General features: G+C 44.0%; 1 protein-coding gene across 2 annotated transcripts in view; it reads left to right on the top strand.

The window, feature by feature from the left end:
* The window catches only part of ARMH3 (armadillo like helical domain containing 3), a 133,802-nt gene extending 106,787 nt beyond the window's left edge, over positions 1-27,015 (top strand). For both annotated transcript variants that reach the window (XM_085306399.1, XM_085306398.1), the window contains exons 25-26: positions 18,304-18,420; positions 24,203-27,015. In XM_085306399.1, coding sequence (XP_085162525.1) covers positions 18,304-18,420; positions 24,203-24,295 — 210 coding nt within the window. In that variant the 3' untranslated portion in view covers positions 24,296-27,015. The remainder of the gene's footprint in view (positions 1-18,303; positions 18,421-24,202) is intronic.
* The last annotated feature ends 223 nt before the right edge of the window (positions 27,016-27,238 follow it).

Genomic DNA, 27,238 nt, shown 5'->3' with positions numbered 1-27,238 from the left:
GGAAAACACATACTTCTCCCCAAACCTAGATACCTGCCTTTGCTCAGCTGTATCATACTGGTGGTTTTCTGGAGTCAGACATCTGTCTGACTTGCACAAAATGTTAGTTGTYGTTCTCCCACTAAGGTCTATCAGTGAAGTAGTAATGGTGACAAGATGCAACACAGAATGTGGATCTAGACGGAGCTTTGCATGACCATATCTGTAGTTTCTGTCCATCTTACTTAAAGTAAGTAGTCATGAGTTACACTGTAGACTTTTTTAGGCCTCATTTTGTTTGCAGTGAGTGCTCTTTTTGTTTAATGTCTTGAAGCAGCAGGACRGGAGAAAAATCCCAGCTAAAAGAAGCAGAAATACAGATTTGTGAAGGAGCCAAGGCAATCATGATGGAACTTTGATTTCCTTTCTATATTTTGTTTTCTGAATCCAGCCTGCTTGGTAACTACTTTCTTTGCTGGAAAATTTCTACCAAGTAGCTGATGTTCCTGAAAACTAACTATTTGATGGAAGCATCTCACTACAGACTCTTAATTCTCACCTCAGCTATAAGGATGTGCTTTTCTATTTCAAGTGATGGACTTATTTAATTACAGTACCACCTACCAGTCACTTTTTAGGCAAAGAAATGAAACTTAAGTCTGTTGCTGGGCTAGACTCCTCTTCTYAGAAGAATAAAAAGAAAGCTACAGTAATGCCTCATCTCAGCCTTCTTTGCAGATACCTAAGCCTATGACACACTTTGCAGAATATTAACATGGTGTAGACTTATTATCTTCAGCTGATGACAGTTCCCCATGTCATCCAGTTTTGCTGAGCTTTCCTTTCTCAGTAGTGCTCAGAGGGATAATATTCCAGCACTGCTTGAGTCTAAAAAGGGTCTGTCATGATTTGGTATGTTGATGTTTCAGGAGCAGGAATGAGTAATGCTATACTAGTAAGTAATAGGGCTAGGCAGTTAATGTCACAGCAGATGTCTCAGCATAAAGAAATCGGTCACTGTCCTGGGACTGCTGACCACTCTTATCCTAATCGCTCACTAGGAAGTTGGTTGTCTGAACAAGAAATTTGTAGCCTTGTCTATGTACAGTGTCCATTTGGGGGGTAGCCTTGTCCCTCATCCTTATTCAGAAATCCTTCAACTGAGTGAAACAGTTTTAAGATGGAGGCAAGAGGATCCCCTGGTCTGTTGTGAGACCTAGATTGAAGCTGCAGTGCTTTTCATACAAGAGCTCATAACTCAGTGTGATCTGAGCTTATGTACRTTAGGGAGAGCTTTCCTCTGTGATGTGTTCAGAAAAAGCCAGGTTAGGGTAGTTGAAGAAAAATGTTCAGCTGGTTTGATCCTGGCATCTGTTTAGAAAACAAATGATGCAAACCCAAACAATTTCAGAATTTTGAGAGAGAGTGAGAGCTTTTATTTTGATAGCTTTCCCCTTTTAAAATGAAAAGAATGAAAACAAAAAAGCACCTCCGTGCACTCTCACAAAAAGCTTTGTTTTTTCAGCTCTGAACAGATCATGAAAAAGTGAATGAAGACTCTGGAGTGCCACCCCAGTAATCTTATGTAGTGTACCCACGTGTTCTCACAGACCACTGCAGGTTCTTCTGCCCTGTCTCTTTTTACGTAGTACAGAAAAGATGCTGCAGAAAATATCCACAAAATATTTAAGATCATACCCCTCCCTTCTCTGTTACTTGAAAATGTGATTAGATCATTCTGGTGCTATGTGCCACCTCCTGACAGATCTTAATGTCCTTTAGGGTAATGGTGAGTGACATTTCAGATTTCAGACTTCTCTTACTATATGTAGCACCTGATGTTTCCTTCTGTCTGGGTCTGGAGTTGTTGTCCTGGCATGTTATTGAGCCTAGGTTTTCCTCTGCCCTTGCTTCTTCTGTGTGGTGGCCACATGCCATCATGCTGCTGACAGCACACACGTTTGGGAGTTTTCCTTTACTGGAGGCATATGCCTCTTCTGGCATTTTGTGTTCTTCTGTTTTTCAACATATGATGGTAGAATATAAAGTAGGTCACTATTTTTTTTTTCTAGCTGTCTCCGTTCTGCAGCTCTTGTGATCTTTGAATTCTTCCTGAACATCAGATAGTTTTGGGGGACTCATGTGACTGGGGTGGTTCAGCAGGCTCTTAAAGCCTCAGTAGTCGTCTTTGGATCGGACCTTAACAGAGCGCTAGAGACGTCCTCTTTCTTCTTAGCTTTTGTTTGCCTTGGATACCCTGCTAATTAGTGCCCTCGACATGTTTTAGAGAGAAAGAAGAGTGGCAACTTTCCTGATATACGGCCCTCGCTTGCTATTCTGATGTATCCTGTGGCTGCTGCCAGTCCTGCCCTCCTGTTCCCTCTGAGCTGACTGTAGCTGGCAGTTGTCGCCTAGAAGCAGTAAATCAAGTGAACAGCTCTACTTATTACCATTTATAAAAATGCACCAAACAAAAGGCACAGTCACAAGTCAGTCCCTAAACAAGCATATGGAGGGAATAATCTTACCTGGGTCAGACCAGTTCAGGCCACTGTAGATTTGCAACAAAACTCAAAACCTTAATATACCAACACTGAAATTTTCAACCTAAAAAATTGAGTTTTGTTTGTGCATCCCAAGATGGGGGAAGTGTTTGGGCTAAATTACAGCACCCCAGCCTTCTGCTGTAAACTCTCCTGCGTGAATGGTTCTCAGAACTATAAGGTCAAGAGCCCGTTAAACGTGGAGAAGAATCAGGAAGATTTCCTCTTGTTTTAGATGCACCACCCTTCCTCTTCTGTCGCCTATTTTATCAGCAGGATGAGTGTGGTACGAAAATGTATTTTGTTAACATAGGCTGAGAAGGGACCGCTATGGTTTACCCCACCTTATGAGTGTAACCACAGGGCCAAACCCCTTAGCCTTCAAATTTTCTAGAGCTTCTTTGAAATGAGACTAAGTTAGAGATGCAGAAAAAAGTGGTCTGAAGCTTCCACCCAGGCTGATGCTGAATTCCTCAGTGGGCTGCTCGACTCGTACACAATAGATTGGAAAAGTCAAGTACAACTTGAACTTGTGCGCATAACTATAAGGTGCAGTTTAAGAAGTTTGCTAAGTAAGCATGAAATACACTTTTAATAGAGGCAACAATTCAGATATAGGAATAGTATCAAGAGAGCAATGCATCAGCATTTTCGGCAGAGCAGCATTTAAGATTCCTATTAAAACAAAAATAGTTATGCAAATAAAATTACCAGTTGATGCAGTACAAATTAGTGGTTTAAAAATCTGGAGGAAAAGCAGCTGAGTTATTAATCCCTGAACTGAAGCCCTTAACTCCTTTTAGTGAGTGACTTCTGCTTTTCATCTAATCCCTTTGAAACACAGAAAACAGATTCAGAGTTGTTCTCTCTGCCGTGTAATAAGAGGAAATTAACTAGTGAGCAAAATAAATAAATTGATTAATTGGCAGCAATAAGGAGCTGTGTATGCACTGTATCTAATTGCTTTTTTATATTGTCTTCCTCTGACTTCTTGGAAGACCCACATTTGTGGGCTGCATATGCAAMAATATACTAAAAATACCTCACCGAGGCTTTGAACCTGCGGCTTCAAAAATCGTGTGCATCACCTTCTATTGCTTTGGACAGCCTCTAATGGGGACACTGCTCAGCCAAGCTGAATTTATGCRGTAGAAATTCAGGCTGAAATTGAACACACCTCAGAATCACAGCGTAAATCAAATCTCATTTCCCTGCTTGCAGAGAATGTGGGCTGTGTGAACTTTCTTCCCCTCCTCCTTCTAAGCAATTTTTATTCTGCCAGGTCAGAGATACCTTTTCCTTATGAGAAATACTAAGCGAGTGGCTTCCCTGAGCCTTATTCAAAAACCCATCAGAGCTAATAGCTTTGCAAACGTTTGATGTCCTAGAGGCACTTGGGAGCACTAAATCCTCACACAGGGATTTTTAGGTATTGAGCAATGGTGTCTTCCAAGCACTGCAGAAATTAGCATGGAGATATTTCCATTATGGATCCAGCAGATATTTACACAGAAATACACCAAAAGAGAAAATTAGAGAGAGAGGGGAAGCCATARTGAACAACTTCGTGACCCCAAGAGAGTGTGGCATCATTGTTGCCTAAATCTTCAGTAGCACTGTGCAGATATATCCTATCTGTATAGCCAGCAGGCTCAGTCTAGAGCTGTCAGGAAAGGGTACGTATTGTTTGATTCAGAGGGCAGGCATAGTGGACAAGTAGTTCTCCAGCTTGCTGTTATGCATACTGTGATTAGTTCAACTAGAGGATCCAAAGCAACAGGTGCTTTGGAAAAGAAGCATAAGACTTTCCTTTTCTTTTTCTTTTTTTTTTTTCTTTTTTTTTTTTTTCCTCCCTCCTCATCCTTTGGAGAGAATGGGTGCAATGCCAGCACAGGTCACCTCTTTCATGAGTGTCAATGGCAGGCACGCAGCCAACATAATGCTCTTATCTGGCCATCAGCAATAAGCCTCCCCTTTGTGTCTTGTCTTTTCTGCCACTCCAGCATCTGAATGTTTGTGGAGATAACAGGGTCACTCTCACAGAGATGTCTCTTCTCAGTCTCTTCCCAGCTATACTTTCTGAAGGGATTTGTCCTCTGTGGTGTTAGGAGGTTATTGCTGTGAGTGTCTGGACTGTGGGAAAGCTGGTGCTGAAGAGGCKGTAGGTCTGATTATTTAGGGATATAAGCAGGCAAAAAGTTGCAGGGGAAAGCATTAAGTTCCCAGGCACACAAGACCTTTTTACATCCCCTGAGTGTCTTTGGATTGTGAGATACCACTGCACAGTGGCAGGAATCCTTTCTCAGAGACATAGCTATTATCTTGGGCCCTGATTGTTTCTGTTAGTTATGAGGAAAAATGGCTAGAAAKAGCTAAGAGTCAGCAATTTTGGTTCCTTTGTGTTTATTTCAAAGAATGCACATGGATTTCTTTCTCTGAGAAGAGCAATAACAAGCAGCAGACCTTTCCATTTTTCAGAAATCTCTGACCTGTTTTCCTTGTACAGTGCATGCCTAAGTCTGCTCCCTCTCAGATTTGCTTTACTGATTGCCTGCTGGCCAGCTAACCTGCACATCTCAATTTTGGTCAGGAAGCATCTGATGCCCACGAGGTTAGGTATCTCGTCTTGTTAACGATTACCCTGGATAGTAGCCTCTGCATTTCTAGCTGTCTCACCAGCTGTTCAGGTGCCTTTTAAATTGGCTCAACCATTAGCTTTAAGCAGCTCRGAGATTCTTCCCCCCAGCTAAACATCTTTTCTGTAGTGGCCATAACCATTTCATCTTGTTTTACCTCTGGTCATTGCCCAGATTCAGTTTTAAAGGAATGATGCATTCTAACAGTATCAAAGGGGGATAATTTAACAAATTAAAATACTTGAGTATTTCAGCATGTCATATCAGAAATCATGTGATTCTCTTATTTTTGATCTCATCTTAGAGTCTTCCCCCCCCTTTTCCAAGACCTCTGCCATACAGATAAGAACAGGATTCCAAACAGTGCCTGAGGTCTCTGTTGAGCTGTTTGGTAGGACAGACATGATCCTTTCTTTGTAGGAATTGCATTGCTGTCACATTTCTTCTAAAATTAACTTACACAGCTGCATTCTCAGTTTCTAGGGGACAGTCAAACTGTCTGTTCCCTTCTGCCTTCTGAGATACTCCTGATGTCTGTACTGCACCTGGACATTCAGCATCCTGCATGCTTATGTCCCAAATGAAAGGACTTCTGAGTTGCACATTAGATTGTGTCAATTCTGAAATAAATGCCTTTAAAGGAGAAGCTCTAGACTTTGTATTGCAGTTTGGGTAGCCTACACTTAGACTATCTTGAAACCAGTTTTGGAACTCCAGCCTTAGAGSCACTGTCTCACGTTTTGCAGCTGAAGTTCCCTTTTTACTACAGGATTTTCTGTTTATAAGGATCATCCAGCAGCTTGTAGTTGTGTGTTCCAACTTCAGATTTGCAGAAGCCTCAAGAGCTAAAGCTCCTACGTGAGTTGAGTCTCTCAGAAACTTCCAAGCACGACCCATCTTTCCCTGATAGCTAGCTACCCTAGCATGCAGCTACTACTACGCTTTTTGTCACTGGAGGCAAACCAATTGCCTACAGTTCTTCTATTTCTTTTGGTCACATCTTTAGAGGAAACTTTTGCAGATTTAATTTTATAGCTCTCAGAGTATAGCAATTGTGCTGGATACTGCCATACTGGAAAGGATTCTTGGAATCACTATGATAGTTCTCTGAAAATATTAGTTCAAGGCTCAGCAAGTCAAAATGGCAAATAGAGAATTAGCAATTATTAGAAAAAGAACAGGAAAATAAAGCAGAAATGCTAGGTTGCCACTATATAAGTCTGTGATGACCCGTGTTTTGAATACTGTATATCAGTTCTAGTGCCTTTATTTCAGAAAAGAATTATAAAACAGTACAGATCATCAGACCAYTATTTGCTCATCTTTTTTTCTGGAYCTCTTGCTCATATCTAAAAGTTCTGGTTTTCCCTCTTTTAGAATAGGCTTGACCTTCTTTTTTTCATCTGTGGTCATTCATGTAGGTGAGTTCTGGATTTCCTATTTGTTGGCCTTTTCCTTGCATCTGCTCACACCCCTGAATTATTGCCTCATTTGTTTGCAATGCGCCACCTCTATTGTGCAATTAGTAACTAGCTTTCCGTTGTCACAATTTAATTACCTAAATCGTAGTAGAAGTCATGAGACTCRTCTTTTTACCTTCTAAGATTTGCCCCTCCAAATGCATAGCTTTGTCCCACACTTCTAGCAGGGCTTTCCTCTGGTGTGTCTTACATTATTTTGACTTGCTTTAAATATTTAGCACCCTCTTATTTTGTGGCCAGCTTTTTAGTGTTCTGACATTTAGCTTTGCTGCTTCCTTTAGTTTGAAATTGTCTTTGTTTTACAAAACAACTTTAACAAGATCATTAAAAAAAAAAAAAAACTTCATGAGCTAGGTTAACCTTGTCCTTTTTTCCAGCAAGTGTCAGACCCTGGGCTATACTAGCAATATTCATCTTGGCCTGTCTATTTCTAATGCTTGATTTGTCTAGCTAGTTGCTGTAAGGAGGAGGAAGATATTCATGGCAAGCTCCTAGTTTCTTGGAGTATCTGTGCTCTCCTTTACTTCATCTGCCTGTAAGGCAGGATGAGTTTTTCTAAGACAGTCTGTAATCAGTATATCCTGTAGAAGCCCTCGGTGGCTGTGTGAGGAGCACAAGCTCTCATAGATCCTCTAACTGGCTCGCATGAATCTGACTAGTGAAGGTAGTTCTATAAACCTCCCATAACTACCTATGTTTGATTAGGCCATGACCAGAAAAAGCCTCCTGATTATTTTTCCCTTGGGCAGAAATAGCTTAGGTTTTCTTTGAACTGGAACAGTCCGCTTGCTTCTGTCTCTGAAGTTGGAGTGAAAAGAAGGCTTTTTACATGTCCTATCTTAATCTGTTTGCTAGACAGTCTTATTCCTCAGCTAACTATCTTCTAGGCAAACTTGAATTTCTTGTCTAGGAATAAGTTTCTTCCTCTTACTGCTTCCCTCAGATCTATGTTGGGTATACTATTATCATCAGTTAAGGCAATCTAGACTAAAAGTTGCATGTTCAAGAATCTATCACAATGCTTTCTTACTGCTTTTCTTACTGCTGTTCCTACAAAGATTTTATTTCTGACCTTTCTTACAGAGTTTTCAGCTTTGGGGTTTTTTTTAGGTTTTTAAGACCATCTTTGGTTTCTATAACAGCTTTGTTTGTCCTTGCTGTTCAGTTCAGTAGGAGCAGCAGCTCATAACCTATATCTTTACAACTATTTTACCTCATTCTGGGCACCAAGGTTGTGTATCTGATTTTGATCACTTAATTGGTGCCAAGTAAGCTGCAGCTCGTGGTTTTTCTCTGTGTTCAGGAAGAGAAGATCTCCTCTAAATAAAGAGCACTGCATCAAGACTATACCCAAATCATAGCATCTGTTTACTGAACACTGACTGGCCGCTTGGGCCGTGCGCCCAGTGGCCAACAGGCAATACACACAGTGAGCATAAGGATGCTCTTCCTCTTGTCTGCTGTTTTGGTGACAGCAGTTGATGTACTGCTGTGGTAAAATGCAGCTGGTAGATAAAAGCTTCTCCTGGAACAACCCATCACATTTCAGCACTTAAGTTAATTGTAAGCACGATGGGGAAATAAAAAAATTAACGGTCCAGTCCATAACTATCTGCAGTGTGTTTCRAGCCTTGGCAGAATTGCAAGTACTCTTACATACCTAGCAGTGAGAAATGTTTTCATAAATGCCACCAGCTGGGGATAAGGGTTCACAGCTCCAAAATGGGCTGTAACTCCAACATAGCAAATCTATCTCTCTCAGGGTTTTATGCTCTGCCATTATCCTGGCTGCTGCTTGCCTTCATCAAAAAATTGCTAACAACAGGCAAGCCTAGTGGACCTCATTCAGCTTCTGGCACATCTCTCCATCCGGGTCTAAAAGTCTGCTTTAGGAAGGTGTTTATTTTAATACCTGGTAATTTTTAAGCTAATTTGTTTCAGGATCCTTTTACTTTTATTCCAAGAATGGATTTTGGAAGTGCCAGCATTGTGCAGTGCATAAATGTTCATTTTCCTGACAGAAATATTGACTGAACCCATCTTCTTCCCTTGAATGACATAGAATTGCCTCCTGTATATCTTCTCAAGGGCCTTTCCCTGCAGTATGAGAAAGAGTTACCAGGATCCCATAGAGACAGGTTCTTTGTGCCAAGTGCTGTACACAGATTAGCACAGGACCGCTGACTATTCTTGAAATTGAGAAGAACAGATTGGTCTTAAGAGAAAACAGTGTGAGGCTAGTGCATTTTTCTTCTTGTGCTCTTGACACATTGTGCTGCATGGGAGCAGTGGTGAAGCGTGCCTGTTGGTGTGCCCTAAAAGAATCGAGTGAACTGCGTTTGCATAATCTGTATGGGAGTTGGCATGCTGAAATTGCACTATAATATATTTGTAAAACTCATTTAGGGATTTCTGGTGGCTGTATTGTTGACTTAGCTGTCTGATAGATTAGAGGCAGTTACAGGAGAGAGCAAGGAGTTTGTGTGAAATTAAAAGGAAGCATGTTGTCAATGTGCCACTTGGCACCCTGGCTGGAGTGGTCCTTTCCCATTGCCTCTTTTGTAGCCCTGATACAGCTATCACTTTTCACTTGCTTAGTTCTGTTCACATGAATATACATGCTTTAAGCCAGGAGAATGAAGGACTGAAAAAGAAAAATGAAGCCTGTTAAAGTGCTTGCAGGGCCAAGGGTTAAAGAACAGTGGGTTTTTTGTTTGTTTGTTTGTTTGTTTTGAGATGTGTGTTTAAAAAGCATCTGCAATGATGTAAAGTCCCTGGGTTGGCAGGAGTGTCTGTGTGGGCTGTAACATAGACCTTCCAGTGAGGTGTGCATGCTTCTAGCTATGTGAGTTTAGGAGGTCAGAGAGTGTCATACTCCTAGCACAGTATGTCTAGCCCTGGGGTTGGCTAGGGCGGGATGTCAAAGGCTATCAACCACATTAGTGTCTTTTATTTGTCTGCAGCTTTTCAAAGAAAGTCCCCAGCAAGCTTTACTRGTCTGTGTGACTATTGATGGTATGCCTCAGTTGCTACTTGCCTTCATCCTCCTTTGCAGCCTTTTTGCTTCTTAAAGTAACTGTTGAATCTTGCCTTAGCCTGTCCCGTAAGAGCTTGAAATGGGGGCCTCTGTGCATTTACAGCTCCTTCTTGGAGTCAGATAACAGCTTTGGCTTTGGGTATCTGCAGTGATGCAGATAATTGTGGAATCCCTGCCAACAGGCCATGCGAAGTCCTTGAGAGGTTGGCAGTCCATCTCTCTGCCTCYAGAAGGATCAGCTGTACCTAAAACACTCCTGACAGATGTGTGACTGACTGGTTCTTACCAGCTGGGGAAATGCTCTTTCCAGGGCAATGCATTCCAGTACTGCTGTAACTAAAGGTTTTTCTTAATATCCTGGTAACTATGTATTTCTAGCAAAGGTCTTTCATGGTCTTCACTGTATCTTTTTTTTTTCCTTTCTTACAACTGAAAATAGGTGATCCTACTGGATCCAGACAGCTAGGTATATGTGGTGCAGCTGTGCCCATCTCTAGTTACAAGGTTGTTTGCTTCCTTTCTTATCACTACTTCTGTATTTGAGCTTGTTCCGTCTGGTGTGATCTGAGTCTGTCCTCACTTCGGAGGCCAGGGCCACCAATTCAGCATGTCCTGAAAAGTCCAAACATGCAGCAGTTGCTTTGAATTCAGGGCTGGCTGTATGACTGTTGCATAAATCTTGCATGTCTTTGTTCTTCTCAGATAGTAAGAATCTGGTTTATATCATTTAGTATCTTCATCTCTGCACATCATTTAGCTGCTCCCAGGAACRGGTAGTGGTAACGATACTCACTTCTGGTTTCTACAGGAGGGGAAGAAATTTCTGCTACTCTGTTTCTTCATGCCCCCATCTTCGTTGGAGGTATCAGGGTATTTGTCTGAGTTCAGTTTCTTCACAGATTTAGTCTAACACTACTGGGATATTTCTAAAAGCTGTGTGATTTCCAGGTTGATTTGGTCAGTGAGTCTTTTCCCATCACTAAATAGAGTGGAGCACCATGTACTTCTAAYAGATCTTGACTTTTAACATTTCTGGAAGAGAGAACTGCTGTCCCAGAACAGGATGCCATTTCTGTTAGCAAAGTTCRTAGAATGGCAGTCATTTTTTTTGAGTGAGCTTTCAACTTGCTTATCCTTAGAGGAGGCACCTGTGGACAGGGGCGAAAGAATGAACCCTCCCACTCCATGGACAGAAGCTGTCAGCTTTGTAGGCATGCTCCTTTAAAGATCATAGATCTCTGTGAAATCAATGAACAAACATCTGAGCTACTGTAAATCATCTGAGTCCAGCAGAGTGGCTCTATACTGAAACAAAGAAGAAAGGGTGTGAAACGTCCCTCCTTGATGTTGCTACATAAATAATAATAAGAATCTTTTACCTACCATTTAAATGTTTTGCCTTGCGAAGAGARGTAGTAAGGACTAGATTTCAATACTACTTGGATGCAAGTAAGTAAAAGCAGCCCTCAGGAAGTATGTGGGATACAGAGAGTTAATGTTCCCTTGTGTCTGTCTAGGCACYGAGAGCAGGGTAGTGTACACAGCAGAGCTACCAGCAGCTGCCAAGAGTGACTGCCAGGGATAAAGGGCAGAAACTGGTGGGCAAAGACTGTTTGCTCCCAGGCTCATGTATGCAGGGTGTCCTTGTGGCTAATGTCTGGTGGGCTGAGTGCTGGAGGATTAGCAGACCCAAAATAAACACTTAAATAACCAGAAGGGGCCTAGATGTGAGGGGTCTTTTAGTGTAAACCTGGATGAGGTGCTCCTGTTTACCCTTGTAAATGTGTCTAGCCTTAGGCATAGAACGGGAGACTGAGATTCCCATCAGCTTCTCTACAGCCAGAACTGGAACATGTATTTTTGGCGCAGTGCCGTTCTGAGATGCCTGGACAGCTGCTCTGTGATCTACCATGGATTCAAGGAGCAGGAAGGAGGCCCCAGCATCGCACTGCAGACTACAGGGCCCTGCCCTCAAACACTCCCCAGTTTCAGCCAACCTCTGCAGACCTTCCTCCCTCCTATGACCCAAGACATACCCTCTCTTGTCCTACCTCTCAGTGTTGCTGGCACAACCCAGATCAGTGCAGTACTATTTCATGCCTGAGGAGATGTTTGCCCTTTACTGCTGTCACTTAATCTTTTGGGCTAGCTGAGGTTTTTTTTACTGTTGGAAAAATTCTCCTTCCAGGAAATTTTCCTGCTCTTAGGGCAGATAAGTTACTTCTCCCTGCTCTGAGAGTGACACGTACATGCACTGGTGGGGACTGCATCAGAGGTTTAGTCTGAGCAGCCTCATGTTCTCTGCTAGCAGCAGGAGAGGGTCACAGATTGCATGTTGYACATACAGCTGCTTGAGTGCAGCAGATCTGGGGTACTGGAGCAGGAGTAACAACACGCTGCATGATTTGCTSATGTGGAGAGTGATAATGCTTGCATCTCATGCTCAGATCTTTGTCTTTCCCACTCTGTGCACTAGACCTACTCAGTGTCCTCTGGATTTGTAGATGTGTGCTGTAAGCTGTATCTGGGAATCTGAATTATTAGACTCTCCAGCAACATCCTCTTCCTTTTCTGCTTAGCATTCAATAGATTTAAGACCCTTAGCTTGATCAGCTTTGGAGGTGGTGGTGGTAGTAAAGTATTAGCATTGCACTTAGCTCCAGGGTAGTGGCAAAGATAGGGTAGTGTTGGCTCAGAMAAAAGCTCTGTACTGCTGCTTGGCTCAGGATGGGTCCTTTCCTGGAAGCCGCTGTGAATGGGAGCTGCTTCCCACACTCGTGTGTAGCACTGACAGCTTTAGTGGATTCTTTCTCTGAACTCAGCTCCTGCAGACAGTGAGGGAGGAAAGGGAGAAGGAGCTTGGCATGGCTAATGGGCTTCAGAGACAAGTACAGCAGGGGTCTGGGCAGAATCTATTGGGAAATGTGGCAGCTGAGTGTGTGTGTGTGTGTGTGTGTTTATTTAACTTCTAATTATTTAGTTATGTGTTTTGTCTTTGGCACTTCTGGGGATTAATTCCAGGAGAGACTCCAGCCTGCATCAGCAGTTTTTAAGTTGCTCTGTGAGACATGTAATGCTATTTGAGGGGAGAGGAAAAAAAACTTTCCATATTAATTAGAAGACACTGTTGTAAAATTTATGTCAATTATCTGTCACTTTATTATGGAGAGGCAACAGCCTCTTTGTAGTAAAGGTGGCAGCAGCCTGTTCATTACAATTAGAAATGTTGCTATTCAGTTGAATTCCCTAGGAAAAGCACTTTGAAACTTTGAGTGGCTTGTGCAGATTGGTGGGGGAAATAAAGGGAAGATTTGTACTAAACTTGGAAGCATTTTGAGGACTCTAGTGTAAGACACACATCAGACTTTTTCTGGATTAGGAAAACCCAAAAGCCTTTTTTCCATAGCCTCCTTTAGCTGAGCTGAGAGGATGAAACTGCTGTTTGCTTAAGRTATTTTGGCCTTGCCCCTAGAGATGGGACTGCCTTAATTCCTTCTGTGATACACAGGCTGTGGCAGGAACCCCTCTACCTTTGYAGAGAGTGCAGGAAATGCACTTTTTTCCCCTCCCCTAGCCCCTGCCTATGGCGTCTACGCTGTGTCCCTGCAGTAGCACCAGTGAGCGATGGTCATTACATGCCTCTTGGGTCACGCACTGAGTGTGACATTTGCACTGTTGGCAAAGGTTCCCCAGTGCCTAGGGCTGTACCCCCTACTTTGGTAGTCCAGTCTGTGACCCACTATGCCAGATCCTGCTGATCAGGATTGAGCTATGATGTTCTGACTAGCTGTTCTGATCAGCTAGTCCCYAAAGACTTGCTGCACTGTCTTCCAGGATGGAGGGCCTGATCTGGAGAGCCTCCCTGTGTCCCATCCTTGCAATATGCGAGGCTTCACGTGTGTGTTTGGTGTGGGCACTTCAAGCAAGTGTGTTTCTTCTCTCTCTCTCTTTTTCCCTTCTGCTTTCTGCAAGATCACAGAATCAATTCTTTTCCAGCTGCTTTGGCACTGTGGTAGCTAATGTCTGTCTTTTGGGCATGGAGAAGCTCTAGTGAGATACYGGCTTTGCTGGCTGATTATGTTCTTGTCCTTTCCTAAACTGATTAGAAAGGCAGTGTAGAGCCTTGCTTACTACTTCTTGCTGTCTAATTATGCATGCATGCTTCCCAAAACCTRCATGGGATTTGGGATTTCAGAGATTTTCTGTTTTGTTACTAGATCTGTGGCAGAGTGGAGTGAATTGGAGTTCTCTAAATCTTAAGGCTTAGCAACTCAGGCTGTATTTGCAGATGACGAAARATTCTGCAGGTTAAAGAGCTATTGATCAGTGAAGTGTGCTTTGTCTGACAGATAGATGGGTCCTAGTTTTGTRTTACCCATTAGATTTTTATTTTCARTTTAGCTGCCCTTCTGGCTTTGCTGTTAAAGGTGAGCAGGATGGGGATCAGATACTACTGCCTACGATCCCGTAGTTTCTCCAGAACAAACTATTTCAGAAGGTTCAGTMTCTTTTGAAGGGTGCAGTAAGTCATAAGTCTGCTTCTGTTGAGGATCAGTCAGAGGGAACAGCTGTGGCGCAGTGGAGAGAAGACTCRGTGTAGATGATGATACAGCTAAGCATGGACTGTGTTGAATGTAGRAAACAAAAGATTTCAGGGTGGGAGGAATTGGTTCCAATATTTGTGGCCAAGATGTACTCACTTTTCAAGGTCATTCCTCCAACTTGAGGAGGGAATGGTGAGCTTGGGTATTGTAGGGTACAGCAAAGTAAGGGATCMAAAAACTCCATAAAGTAATCTTGTTCCTATGGGTGCAGCAGSATGAGATCGGTGGGATTTTACAGAGGGCTGGGCCCCATGTTGACTGCTCTGTTGAGTGGTATTCTCTGCCATATTACCCAAGGAGGATGCGTCTGGTCCCGAGTTTTTTGTGTTGGCAGRGAAGAGGAGTAATGGGATGTGGAGATCTGTGACTTCAGGAAGACACTGGAGTCGTCCTGACTGCTGCAAAAAGTGCATGCTGTCTGGAGCAGTTCCTGGAAGGCTGAGTTTGGAGGCATGTGCACACTGGAGTGACTTGGTAATGTTCCTCTGGAACTTCTGTAAAGCAGTCAGTGCATGAGCAGCGGGTAAATTTGATGGCAAATTGTTTTTAAACTACAGCAGTGCAACTCCATGGCCTTCTGGGATGTTGCGCTGAAGTAGATGAGAGAATGCAGCTGCTGGGGCTGTACAGGGAGAGGAGTTCAGCAGCCTTCATTTTGCTTGTATTGGACCATGTCCAAGTTGTTCACTTCTGTCTTCTCGGTTTGTTGAGACTCTCATCCTCCTAAGGTAACCTGCAAAAAGAGATTGAGCTTGTGACTCCTTTTCACTTGGTCTTTTTCTTTTGTAAAGACCCAGTAAAATATACTTTTAAAAGTTTGCCCTGTATATTTATCCTTGCAATCTGAGGAATGTCACATTTTATCATCCCTATTGCTTGCTGAGAAGCTTCTTGGAAGTCATCTACAGTCCATTTTCCTCTACCCTTGCCTGATATTAAAGTGTTGTTTTCCCAGCTGGTTGAGAGATTTTAAAAGTTGAATGACTTTAAAATAAGCACAGAAGAGTCCAGCTAAAAGTCCCTTCCCTTTTAAGTTATTCAGACTTCACCATCTTGGAATCAATGTTTTCTAGCTTTCCTTAAAGACTTCCTTGAAAAGCAGGTCAGACAAGACTTTAGAAGAGAAATGCTTCAATCTCAAAATTAAATTCTTCTAAGTCTTTTGTAACCGACAGAAAGATGCAGATAAAATCTCATACATTTAAGGCAAGAGGATGTTGTTCTTGCAACAGTTTCCTTGAACAAAAGTCAAAGTAGTGTGTTTAAAAAAAATTAAAAAAGCATTTCAAACCATCATACTAGACACTCTTAATATCTTCTGCTGCTCTTCACCTCTCTCTGTCTAGCAGCCGCATCTTAAAGAGCGGATGAAACCATCTCAAGAATGGCAGGTCGTAATCTCAGTAACAGTTCCCATCCATTATAGGRTATGAAGCAAAATGATCCATGAGTGGGTTTATCTCAGATCCCACRTAGCGTTTTTCCTCATCAGTAGCAAGAAAGGGAAATTATCAGGCAGTGAAGAGAAGCTGTTTATTTTTAACTTTTTCTTTTWAAGTTATTTCATAATTGAARGAGATAGGGAGCGCTAGCCAATGAAAATACAGATAAAGGGAAAAGCTGATCTCAAGCTCTTTACAGAGGATGTGATAACGAGTAGGTAACACAGCATGGGCTCTTGGGCCTTTTACTCCTTCCCCGCTGTCCTACTGGAGCGTCAGACTGATTTCAAGGGAGGGAGAGGAGGRCTGATTGAAAGGGTGCTGCTTACAAGGCTTGCTGCTCCCCTCAGTTTGCCACTGCTCACCATGCTCTGAGGGTGCCCCTATTAAGTGTCTGAAGAGACCTCTGTTCAGAACAGGCAGGAAGGAATCCTGCTGCTTCATGGAGGAGCATGTGCACGCAGACGTGGCACTGTGCCTGGCTGCATGCTTTGGGGCACAAGTGCAGGTGGCGGAGTAAAGAGGAGCACAAGGGAGGGTTCCTGTGGAGTGGGACAGCACTGGGTGAAGTGCGTCGTCTGCTCTGTGAGTTGCTGCTGGAGAAGCCTCTTCTGCTCTTCACCTTCACTCAACAGGGTTTCTCCTCTGCGTGTTATTAATCTTGACCGTTGTGCATTCGTCAAAATGGCAAGAGAATAGCCCTCTGATTCATGCAAGCTACTAGATACTTTACTGCTCAGAAGAAAGTGCATTATACTGTTACTCTCCATCCCTGCTGTATAGTTGCAACCCAGAGTAAATTATTCCCATTCCAGGCCTTTTTCATTCATCATTACTCTTGGCTCTGATGCTTTTTACAACCTTTCCTCATAAGAACAAGAGGACATGACTAAATTTGTAGATGGGTGTTATTGCAGAACTCTTCCTCTCTGCCAGCAGAGCTGACAAAYGGAATTAGGAAATCGGTCTGGAGAGGACGCTGCATGTTCTTGCAGCAGCAGGATGCTGACAGGCTATTCTCACATAACCTTACAAAGCACCAGTTCTTACCCCTATCTTGCCTCTGCAGTGCTAGCAGACAGCTGAACTGCAAAGGGCTGTGTGACTGTCTCACTGTTGGGCCCCGTTTTGCCTCAGTCCTCATTTGGATGAGGACTTACTAAACTCTGTGGTCTCTTTCTTAGCAGGACATCAGTTCAAACCTTATTTCTAAGTGTGTCCTGCTGTCTTGCCCAGAGTTTGGGGGAAAAGCCAGGAGAAAAAGCTTTTGAAGGAATCCTAGGCAAATCAAAGAGTGAAAGATAGAAGGATACAGTTCAATCACGTAAGGGGCAGGAGCTGCCAACTGGCTAAATGGACAATTGAGGGTAGGGTTTACACTTTTTGAGGAGGACGAGAAGTAGAGAGAATCCCTTATTGTCCTGGTCACTGTTTGTTGTCTTCAGCCCTCTGAAATGCCTTTCTTAGGATCTCACCCATGAGTTGTGAAAGCCTGGAGGCAGGGCCCTCTTCCTTTGCTCCCCAGGAAGTCCTCCTGGCTGAGGCTTTTCCTGAGCAGGGGCTACTTAAATGCAAACCTCAGCTGTTGATATTCTGTCTGCACTTCTGTTTAGCTCTGAGATCAAATGGTAACAGCCTAAGAAAAGAAGCTCCTATGTTTAAGAGAATTGTTTTGAGCATAYATTTTGCCCAGGAGTGCTGAGCTATATAGTTCCTAGTAGGAAAATTATCATTACTTACCATCTCACAAATGCTTTGAGGAATGAGTTTGTCCATGTAGTGCTTTGAAGCTAAAAGCATTGTGGGAGTCACCCTTGGTGTTCCCTAGTAAGGAAAATGAGTAGTTCAAAAGGGCAAAGAAGTTTAACTACAAATTTACAGGCATAGACCTGTGCTGGGAGCGGAGTGAGGTAGTAATATAAGCTGGAGTGCTTCAGTTGCAGGGAAGGCAGGTAATAAAATAATACCAACTGGGCAGGGAGTCCTGGATGTGGTGCTCCACCTGGTTCTAATACCAAAATTCATAACAGACTTGGTCTTGTCTTAGTGTCTGTCAAAGTTTATTYCCATCAGTAGAGAAGTGCAGTACTCTGCATGGAGGCTGACCTGAGCAGCTGTAGAAGCTGGTAGTTAAGCAGATTGTGAATGGTGATTAGCAAGGCAGGAGGGAGGTGTGCTGGCAAAACTAGCAGGAATCGAGGGATCAGACAGACCTGTGTTTGTGTAGTACCTGTTCTGTTACATTTGGGTGTACACATGGTAATTAGCTCTTTAATAAGATCATGTCTGCTTTTCCTGGTGATATGATAGTATTTGGTAAGCTGCTGCTGTCGTGGTTAYAAACTGATACTCTGTTCTTATGAATGAAGAAACTCTAAATTTGAAGGCAGTTCCTTACTGGCATTAGAAAGATTTCTAGTGCCCACTTCTGTGGTGTTACTCATGTTCCAAATATTGACTGTTAAAACCRTTTATGTTGAAAAATGGGTACCAGAGCTGTGATTTATCTCAGCCTCACTCCTCCTGTGCTGAGACATCTGTGGATACTGATTCCTCTGCTGTATTTGGTTGTATTTGGCAGGTTTTGGAAGTGGTGCGGTCCAACTATGACACACTGACCCTAAAGCTGCAGGACGGACTGGACCAGTACGAGCGCTACTCGGAACAGCATAAAGAGGCTGCCTTCTTCAAAGAGCTGGTAAGCTGCCTTGATTCTGAAAGGGGAAACAACTCCTTTCCAAATATTTTGGTTGTGACCTGTGCAGTGGCATTTGGGATACTGAGCAGCCCTGTACCTTCACAGAGCTGTCTCTGGAGATGGGACAGCAATAGGATCTGAACAGACACTGTCTCAACTATCTGAAAGCTCCTGCCCTGCAGTGTCTGGCTGGGGAGGAACCATCAGACTGCATAGGTCAGCAAATGGCCAGTCARTCTCTGTCCCTTCTTTTTGCTGTGGCGATCTAGCATGCTTTGTAGCGGTAAGTTTGCGTGGTGGAAAAGCTGACTGCTCCTACTTTGGGTTCATCAGGCAGACCAACTTAAAGTCTTTTTACAGTTGTTCATGGGCCACAAAGCACGAGGCTGAGCAAAATATGTGATGCTGGCCAAATACTTACCTGCTTGCTGCTTTCCTCYAGCCCTCACAGAATGGATTCCCCAGTGAAGAAAGCAAAATTGTTCCCTAGAAATAGCTCYTCCTGCTAGACAAGTCTAATGGTACAAAGCTCCACAGAAATAACAAAACTATGACAGAACTGAATCCAAATTGCCAATTTGGATTGGCAGTTGTATTCTTCAGCAAGCCAGCTTGCTCACTCAGCTCCAGAGGGCTGGGTCACAGTGATTTTGGTCAAGCTATTTTCTTGCCCCACGTCTGCCTTACCAGGGAGCCAGTGTTTTTGTAGTGGCTGGTATCCCTGAGGGGAGTCTGTTTTACTCACTTTTGAGTCATTACTGCTTCAGAGAGGGGAGAGATCTCTTAACTCTGGCAGCTTTCTCTGCCAGTTTGAGACCTGATTCTGTTTTCCAGCTCTGTCCTTGCTGATTGATGAGTAATTGATGCCTGCCCACTCCATCACGAGTCTGCATGAGTTTGGGAACGTTATGCCTCTCTCTGTCTCCTCTGCTCCAGAACAAGCATGCCTGAATTGCTTTTGCTTTCTTCTAYAGGGTGTTTTTTAACATTTTTATATGATTTTTTAGGTCATCACAGTACTGCTACTGGGCAGAATAAGGGCAACTATCGCTTGTGATGACTGTAATACCATTTTTGGTGCTCTCCTGTGCCTTAGGAATTCCTGTCTCTCTGGTTTGCTCTTTGATATATCTGGAATATGTGCAAAGGCTTTAGCTATAGTCTCCATATGACATAAGTTTCTCTCTGGAAAAAAAGTCATATTTTGCACCCTGAAAAAAGGCATATTCATATTTCTGTCATCATCTGTTCTGTCCCAAGGGCTCCTGCTCCCCTAGCCGGCTTCTCCTTTCCCAGCCTCTTGGCCATGTGACTGCCTTGCTKCCTGTGTGCTCCACTTTCCACCTGGCCTGGCAGAAACACAGGCTGATCATGCCAGTTGATTAAAATGACACTCTCAGGCCTGAGATCCTCACAGCTACAAAACACTTGAGCTAAGATTTTCTTCCTAGCCTGATGTTTTTTGCAATCCCTGTGATTCTTCCCAATTTTATATCATTTAAGAATCTGCTTAGCGTAATCCAGTCAATTCCTCCACTCCCTTCTGAAAATTACAAGTCCAGGTGCCCCTGGGACCCTCTCCTCAAGACCGGATGAAAGCCTGARTAATTACTGTCTAAATGTGCCAAYTGACCCAGTTSTGAATCTGTTTAATCCACRTTTCTCTAGATGCCCTGAGAATTGGGACCCTATTAAAWGTTCTTTACTCATAGCTACAGAAAACCCCCTGCATTCYATTAAGCTGTYCCCTTCACAAAGTGAAATCAACATGATATGATATGATTTGTCTTCAGCAAACCCAGCTTGGCYTCCTGTCCTCCGTGCTGTTTTTCCTCTAGGTGCACAGAAACTGATGGCTTTATTAATTATTCTAACAGCTCATCAAGGACAGCCATAAAAATGTTCTAGTCTGCACTGCCCTCCCTATATACTTTCAAAATAGGTGGTTGGCTTGCTCTTTCCAGGCCTCTGTATCTTTATTTCAGCCTTTGTTGCTGGTCTGACGTTGGATAACGTCCCCCTGCCCAGTGCATTGTGTTTTACTGGTGAGAGTTGCAGGATTTGACATAAGGGGCAGTGTGAAGCTGCTGCAATTTTCCTGTGCCCTGTAAGAGGAGCAAGGCTAGGGGTGACATACAGGTTTCCAGGATGGTATCCAAACTTGCGCTTGTTCCATCAGGCCTCCTGAACAGGAGCTTTTTGCAAATACTCCTTCCAGTTTCTGCCTGGTTTACTTATCCCTCTCTCTATCTGTGTGACTGCATTAAAGCAAATTCTTCTCAATGGGGAATGACATGCAGGAGCCATTTTCCTTTTTAGCCTCCTTTTCATCTCTCTGTGCTCCCATTAAGGGGGTGAGCTGAAACTTCCCCAAGCCATTCTCTTTGGCTCCTTTATGTGTAGAAATCTTGTTCTTACTCCATTGACATGCTTTGCTAATGCACTGCTTTGCTTCTGTGCTGCTCTTTCTTGCAAATCCCAGAGAAAAATCTCCTTTCTTCTCCCATTCCCTTTTCAAAGAAGTTTTCAAAGGCCTGCAATACTGCAGCCACAATGTGGTTGAAGGTGATGTGCTGAGTYTTATCAATTGGGTTTTCTGGCCTGTTGTGCTACCTTTAAGGGGAATAAARGAAGGAAGTTTGGAAGTTTCCTAACAGTTTTTCTTTGAAACCTTGGGTATGTCATTTCRGGTCTGTGCTACTTTTTCTAGAGGGGGTATTATGGATGTGGGCTTTTGGAGCCTCACATTGCAGCTGAAGTAATGTGTAGAAAGATTCAGCATCTTTCCAAAACATTCACTGTTTTCACAGTTGGATAGGTTTCAATAGAGTCTCAAAATAGTCTCATTACGGATTGATTTCTGTAGAGGAAATTACACTCATTTGACTTTTAATTAGATATAGTAGTCAGTGTAAACCTTCATCCAATTGTACACGTTCCTTAAGAGCATCTTGTTGATTGGAAACAGGTTTAACTGATGTGACTTACTCCAAAATAGGAGTGTCCTTACAGTGTTGCACAAGTCCAGCTATAACAATACAAACCCAATATTAAATCATGTTTTCCTCACATAGCTAATGCCCCCTGATTAATTCTTTCTTTCATTTGCTCATTGTTTGCTCTGCAGGCGATGTCAACATTTCTCAAATTTCCCATTTCTTCAAAGTCGGCAGGTTAAATGTCATCTGAGTTGCTAATAGGGAAAAAAGAAAGATTTTAGACTCTTTCAGTTCCAGCGTGCTTCATACAGAAGCAAGAGAGGAGACAGCCTCTGCTTTTATTTCCTTGCAAAGTAAATGTTAAAGCTGTGAGCTTATTTTTTAAGGCTGTTTTTGGCCCCTTGCATAAGCCGCTCCAAAGAGTTGTGGTAGCTTTCATATTGGCAGCCAGACCTGAACTCTGGCACGATGAGTTAGGAGCGCTCCTCATGAATGGAGCAGCTCAGCCAGGTTGCAGGAAGTATCTGAAGTTTCTCCTTGTTGCAGGCTGACATCCTCCTGTGTCACTGTCTGCTCTTCCAACTCCAAAAAAGACATGAGCCCCAGCTCCCTGTGCTGACCTTTAGTGCTGGAGATAAATTGATTCAACTCTAATTTGAGCTGTTCTTATCTTTTTGAGACTGTTGGCTTAGAACAGGAGAAACACTGGAAAGTGATTTATGGAAATGACAGGACCACCTTGTGTGTTGTTGTCATGTCCTCTCTTCTCCCAAAATTGTGTTAAAGCAGATCCAACTCGATCTAGACCGCTCTTGACCAAAATATGTGGTGAAGTTCATATTAAAACCTAGAATTGCCATGAAGGTGGTGATACCACCACCTCAGCCCCAGGTAATCTATACCATTCCTTCGCAGCTCTTAGAGTTGGAAGTATTTCCTCTTTTCCAACATAAATCTTCTTGGTCTTGAATTAAACTGAATATTTCTTGCCCCATCCCTGGGGAGCCAGAGAAATATTACTCACTGTTCTCTTTCTGACCTCATTTTACATATGTGAGGGTGTTTGCTCTGTTCCTCCTAACCCTTCTTTTTGCAGACTAAACCAGTTGAATTTCTTGGGCTGTGCCCCGCAGATACGATTTCTGCTGAGTCCTCTTCTCTCATGGTGTGTTACTCCAGCCTCCCCTTCTGGGCTTGTAGGGGCTGACACCTCATCCTTCCTAAAGACCTTGGATCTTCTACCACTAATGCCTTGGCCCTGGCAGCAGTTTCTGAGACTGGGACCCAATTTCTGATTGATTTCCCCCCCCACACACACACACACACACTGCTGGGACCCACGGGAGTGCTGCTGGTCAGAATAGAGGTACGAACTTGCACTCTGCCTGGGGCATCAGTCCGTTTTCTGCAGGCAGTCGTGCTCTTCAGGGCAGAGGCCTCTCCATGCTTGTTTAGACTTGTTTTCTCCCCTTGTTAGAGTGGGCTTGATCACTGAGGTGGGGAGTCATCGGTAGGACTGGGCCCAAATCTTATCAGCAGGGCTTCTGTCTCCTGGAAAGGAGACAAAGCCCAATGCAAACCACTTAAATACTCAGCGTTTAAGCACAAACAGCCTGAGCTTGCTGAGGTTGTTAGGGTCTGTGTTAGCAACAAGGCTCACAACTTCTCCTTTTAACCGTCCATGTTTTGATTTGTTTCTCACTGTCTTTTACCCATTTTGCCCTCTGGGAGCTTTCTGCCCTTCCTCTCCTTTTTACCAGCACAGCAAGTAGAACCCTCGACTGTACAAACACTGCTAACTTACTCTTTCAGCCCTACCTATTCGGTTCCTCATTCTGCTTCTGTTTAATTCATCCTCCAATGCTTTTAAAAGACACAAAACACTAACCAGGTCAGCAACAACCTTATTATCACAGGCTCCGAGTCTCAGGGAACTGTAATCCCGTTGTTTGGATGAGCTTGTGTCAGTTTTGCTTTCTGTCACTGCTGCACAGTCGCTGACACAGATGATGTTTGACTCTGTTTTTTCGTTGCTGAGCGTTGCTGAGACAGCCCAGTCTGGGGCCTGCATATTTGGCCAATGCGTCTGCACGCATGAAGGGGGAAGGGAAGCTGCTATGCAATGAGGCTGTCCAGCTCCTGCTTGCAGGCTGTGCAGGTGACCATGTCTGGGCATCATTAAAGGGATAAGGATACTTCTTCAGAAATAGCTGGTGCTCCAGCTTCTAGTGTAAGGCACTCGGCACAAAATGGATGCAGCTGGCTCMAAACCCATGGAGCCAGCTGCATGCATTTTCCACCAGCTTGGGGTATAACTCATGTTTACAGCACAGTAGCATGGCTTCACTCCTTTCCTTGACTCCAGATTCTTGGCTCTGCAGTGTAGCTATGCCTGATGTGTCAGACTTTGGAGCAGGATAGAGACTGTGCCCCTGCATTCAGCCAGAACACCAGCTAGCACTTCAATGGGCACTGGCAGAAAATGCAGCGTAGAAGTGCTTCTTTCCCCATCTCTTTGCTCCAGTACAGGAAACTCATCAGGTCATGCAACTTGTGCATTGAGGCAGAGAATCCTCTCTGATCTCTGCCTCCCTGGGAATTTACTCTCCTCAGTAGGACATCACTGCAGACACTCATGTTATTCCAGCAAGCAGCTAATCCTCAGGGATTTCTTGCTAAGCTACAGTCTCGATGAGAATTGGCTGCAGCAAGTTCTGTGGGGCTATTACGGCATGCAAAACAGTTCCACGCTGAACAAGGAAGTCRGCAGTGTCAAAGCTGCTGTGCTCACTGGGAGCAAAGAGAAGTCCCTTGGCTAAAATATCTTGTTTTGTCTTTGTCAGGTTCGGTCCATCAGCATTAACGTGAGGAAGAACCTTGCTTTCAACACACTGAGCCAGGAACTCCTGCTGAAGGAATTCTCCACAATCTCTTGAAGCTGGGGCACAGCTACTGCTCAGGGCTGACCAGAGAAGGGCCTGTATGGGCAGGGACACTACAGATCTGCAGCCAGTTATGCCTTGCCTTCCGCCTGCATAATGGGACTGCATTTGTTCTGGGGGGGGGAAAGCCTTTCTGATGTGTGTTTGATCCCAAAGGCGTGTGTTTCAACAGGACTAGGGAGAGGTGATTGCCATGTTGAGGAGGAGGAAGGAGCAATTTTGCAAAGTGCCATGGGGGTGGGCARCTGTTCCTGTTGAGTAGCAATGGGAGAATCCCTCTGCAGCCTCAGGGAAGGTGCCCTGAAAATCTCTGTAGCAGAGCTGAGGAAAGCTCACAATCAAAACAATAAAACCAGTCCAGTTGTGTGAGGCAGTTCTAGGTTGAGACTGCTCGCCTGCTTTGTGGGAAAGCTCTCTGTCCTCAGATAAAGGCCATTGTTTTTTATGGTCAGCCTGGGTCAATACTTCCTGCAACACTGTAGGTCAAATTCACTGCTATCCTGTAATGGGTTACAATATCCTTGGGAATGGTTTTGGGATATGAAACAGATTCCTTAAGAAGGCCCTGCTCACTGTTGGATCCTTATGTCAGAAGATATAAAATGAACCAAGGCCTCAAGTTACTGGAGGAGAAATTTTGCCTCCAAGATTGTTGGCTCGTCTGATTCAGTATACAAGGATATGGGTCATCAAACAAAGCACTTTGTAACTGAGACCAGCTTTGGTTGGAGTCACTGTTGTTGCCGGTATCCCAGCTCATCTCTGCTGTTTCTAAGGTTCTTGGTTTTTTTTGTTTTGTTTTGTTTTGTGTTTTTAATGTTCCACTTCTATGGGGCAGGGGAGAGGCAGACTCCTTCCTCCTACTTCCTTTATTGCCCATCAGAGACTGTATTGTGACAATCCTCCTCTTCCTCACAGGAATGCCTGCTTTTGCACATGTTTGAGTGAACATGTTGAATGAACTTCATGAGCTAAGAAGTTCCTGTTTTCTCCCTAGTGTGTAGCTTGCAGCTACTACAGTTAAAACGCAGCTGGAGAAGTAGTTACTTCATGTTCTAGCTTGACCACCAGTCTTTGCAAAGTGACTTACAGCAACAGTCTGCTGACACCTGACGAAGAGCTTCCTAAGGGAGAGCTCCAGGTTGATGCTGTAAGGGCAGGGGCATGAACTGGCCTTTCTGCTCAAGAGCCAGTGTGTGAGAGGGGTGCTCAGGTCAGACGGAGCCTGCTCTTCGAGTGCTGTGTCAGGCAGCCAGCTCAGGAATATGCACCTGCTCTCTGTTCATACGTTCTCAGCTCCCAGCAGTGACATTAAGACCTGGCCTGGCTTGGTAGATTGAACTGGAGAAGTTACTTACTTCCCAGATCCACCTTTTTTTAGAAAATAGTAAAAAGTGCCTAGTCCTGCTCTTAGCCTTGTAGGTTGGAGTAGTGTGAGTGATGTGACTGTTGTGCTCATTTTCTACCATTTTTTTGCAAAGCTTATTCATACTAACATTTGCTAATTACATTAATGTTTCAACTTTACCTGCCATAAGCACGGGAAATTGAAAACTATCCTTGGCCACCCATGGGCCATAAAGACAGATGAAGAGCATGGGTTTCCCTTGGGAGCACCAGCTTCTCCCAGCAGAGGATGCTTTTCCTCAGCATTGAATTGTCTGTCTTCTATCAGCTGAAGTCAGACACTCGTATTTGCTTTCCTGCCAGTTGGGTGTGGAAGTGTGTGTGTGTCAGAGGGTAGGTGTTTGGGAGGACAAGCAGGCTCTATAAAAATCACTGTGCTTGAGAACAGACCAGGGCATATAGGAGTCCACTTCTCCAGTGGCCAAAGGACATGATTAATGGGCTGGAGCATCTCTAAAACAAGGAGAAGCTGAGAGCACTGTRAGTGTTTAGCCTGGAGAAGAGAAGGCTTGKGAGGATCTTATCARTGTTTATAAATAACTGATGGGAGAGAGAAAAGAGGATGAAGCCAGGCTGTTCTCCATGGTGTCCGGTGACTGGACTAGAGGCAAGGGGCGCAAGCTGAAACACAWGAAACTCCACTTGAACATAAGAAAACACTTCTATACTGTGAGGATGACTGAACACTGGAACAGGTTGCAAAGAGGTGGTRGAGTCTCARTCCTTGGAGATACTCAAAACCTGACTAGACCTGGTYCTGGGCAGCCTGGTCTAGCTGACCCTGCTTGAGCAAGAGGGCTGGACCAGATGATCTCCAGAGGTCCCTTCCACTCCCAGCTGGTCTATGATTCTGATCTGTAAATGAGTGAGAATGGTTTGCAAAACGTGGCAAAACTTGGAATTTCCTTCCCAAAGGTGGCTTAAGGTGCTCCCTTTGGTCCAGTGCCAGCATCGCTGCTGTCAGAGCATCAAGTCAACTAACTGTCTACATGCCTCCTTTTCTTTAATTCTGTTTAGGCTGAGACTAGACAAATAGATAAAGAGTGGGGAGAGGTCTGCTTCTGCAGCCTCTGGGATTTTCAGCTTTCCAGTGTGGGCTCAGCTCTCAAAGGTCCTGTTGCTCCTTTGCTGGGATAGACTGGCAAACCCAGGCTGTGAGGAGGARCAGGTCCTGAGGTTGGCCCTCATCAAGGGCTGAGCTGGGCCCTCGTGACACACATCCTCTTGTCGCATTGTCACCGAACCTAGCGTTGTAAGTGGATGTATATACAAACCTAGAGCTCAATAAATAGCAGAGCCCTGCCTGTTTCGAGTGTGCTGCGTTTGCTCTTTAGGGGATGGGCAATTTGGGGAGGTGCAGCAGCTTCTCAGCTGTGCACTAGSCATGTGTCTAGGACCTTCTTGTGGCACAAAGCTTGTGTGACCAGTGCTCTGCTGGGAGCACATGAGTACTGACAGGGGTGCAAGTAGATGAGCACGTCTGGCTTCGCGCACAAGCAGAAAGGGCCTCCCATGTGTCTCAGGCAGGTT

The sequence above is a fragment of the Rhea americana genome, unplaced genomic scaffold, assembly GCF_003343005.1.
Source record: "Rhea americana isolate MKP2758 unplaced genomic scaffold, rheAme1 scaffold_24, whole genome shotgun sequence".
In the NCBI taxonomy this organism is placed as follows: Eukaryota; Metazoa; Chordata; class Aves; order Rheiformes; family Rheidae; genus Rhea; species Rhea americana.
Note: the sequence above shows the minus strand (reverse complement) of the source record. Positions and strands in the feature narration are given on the sequence as shown.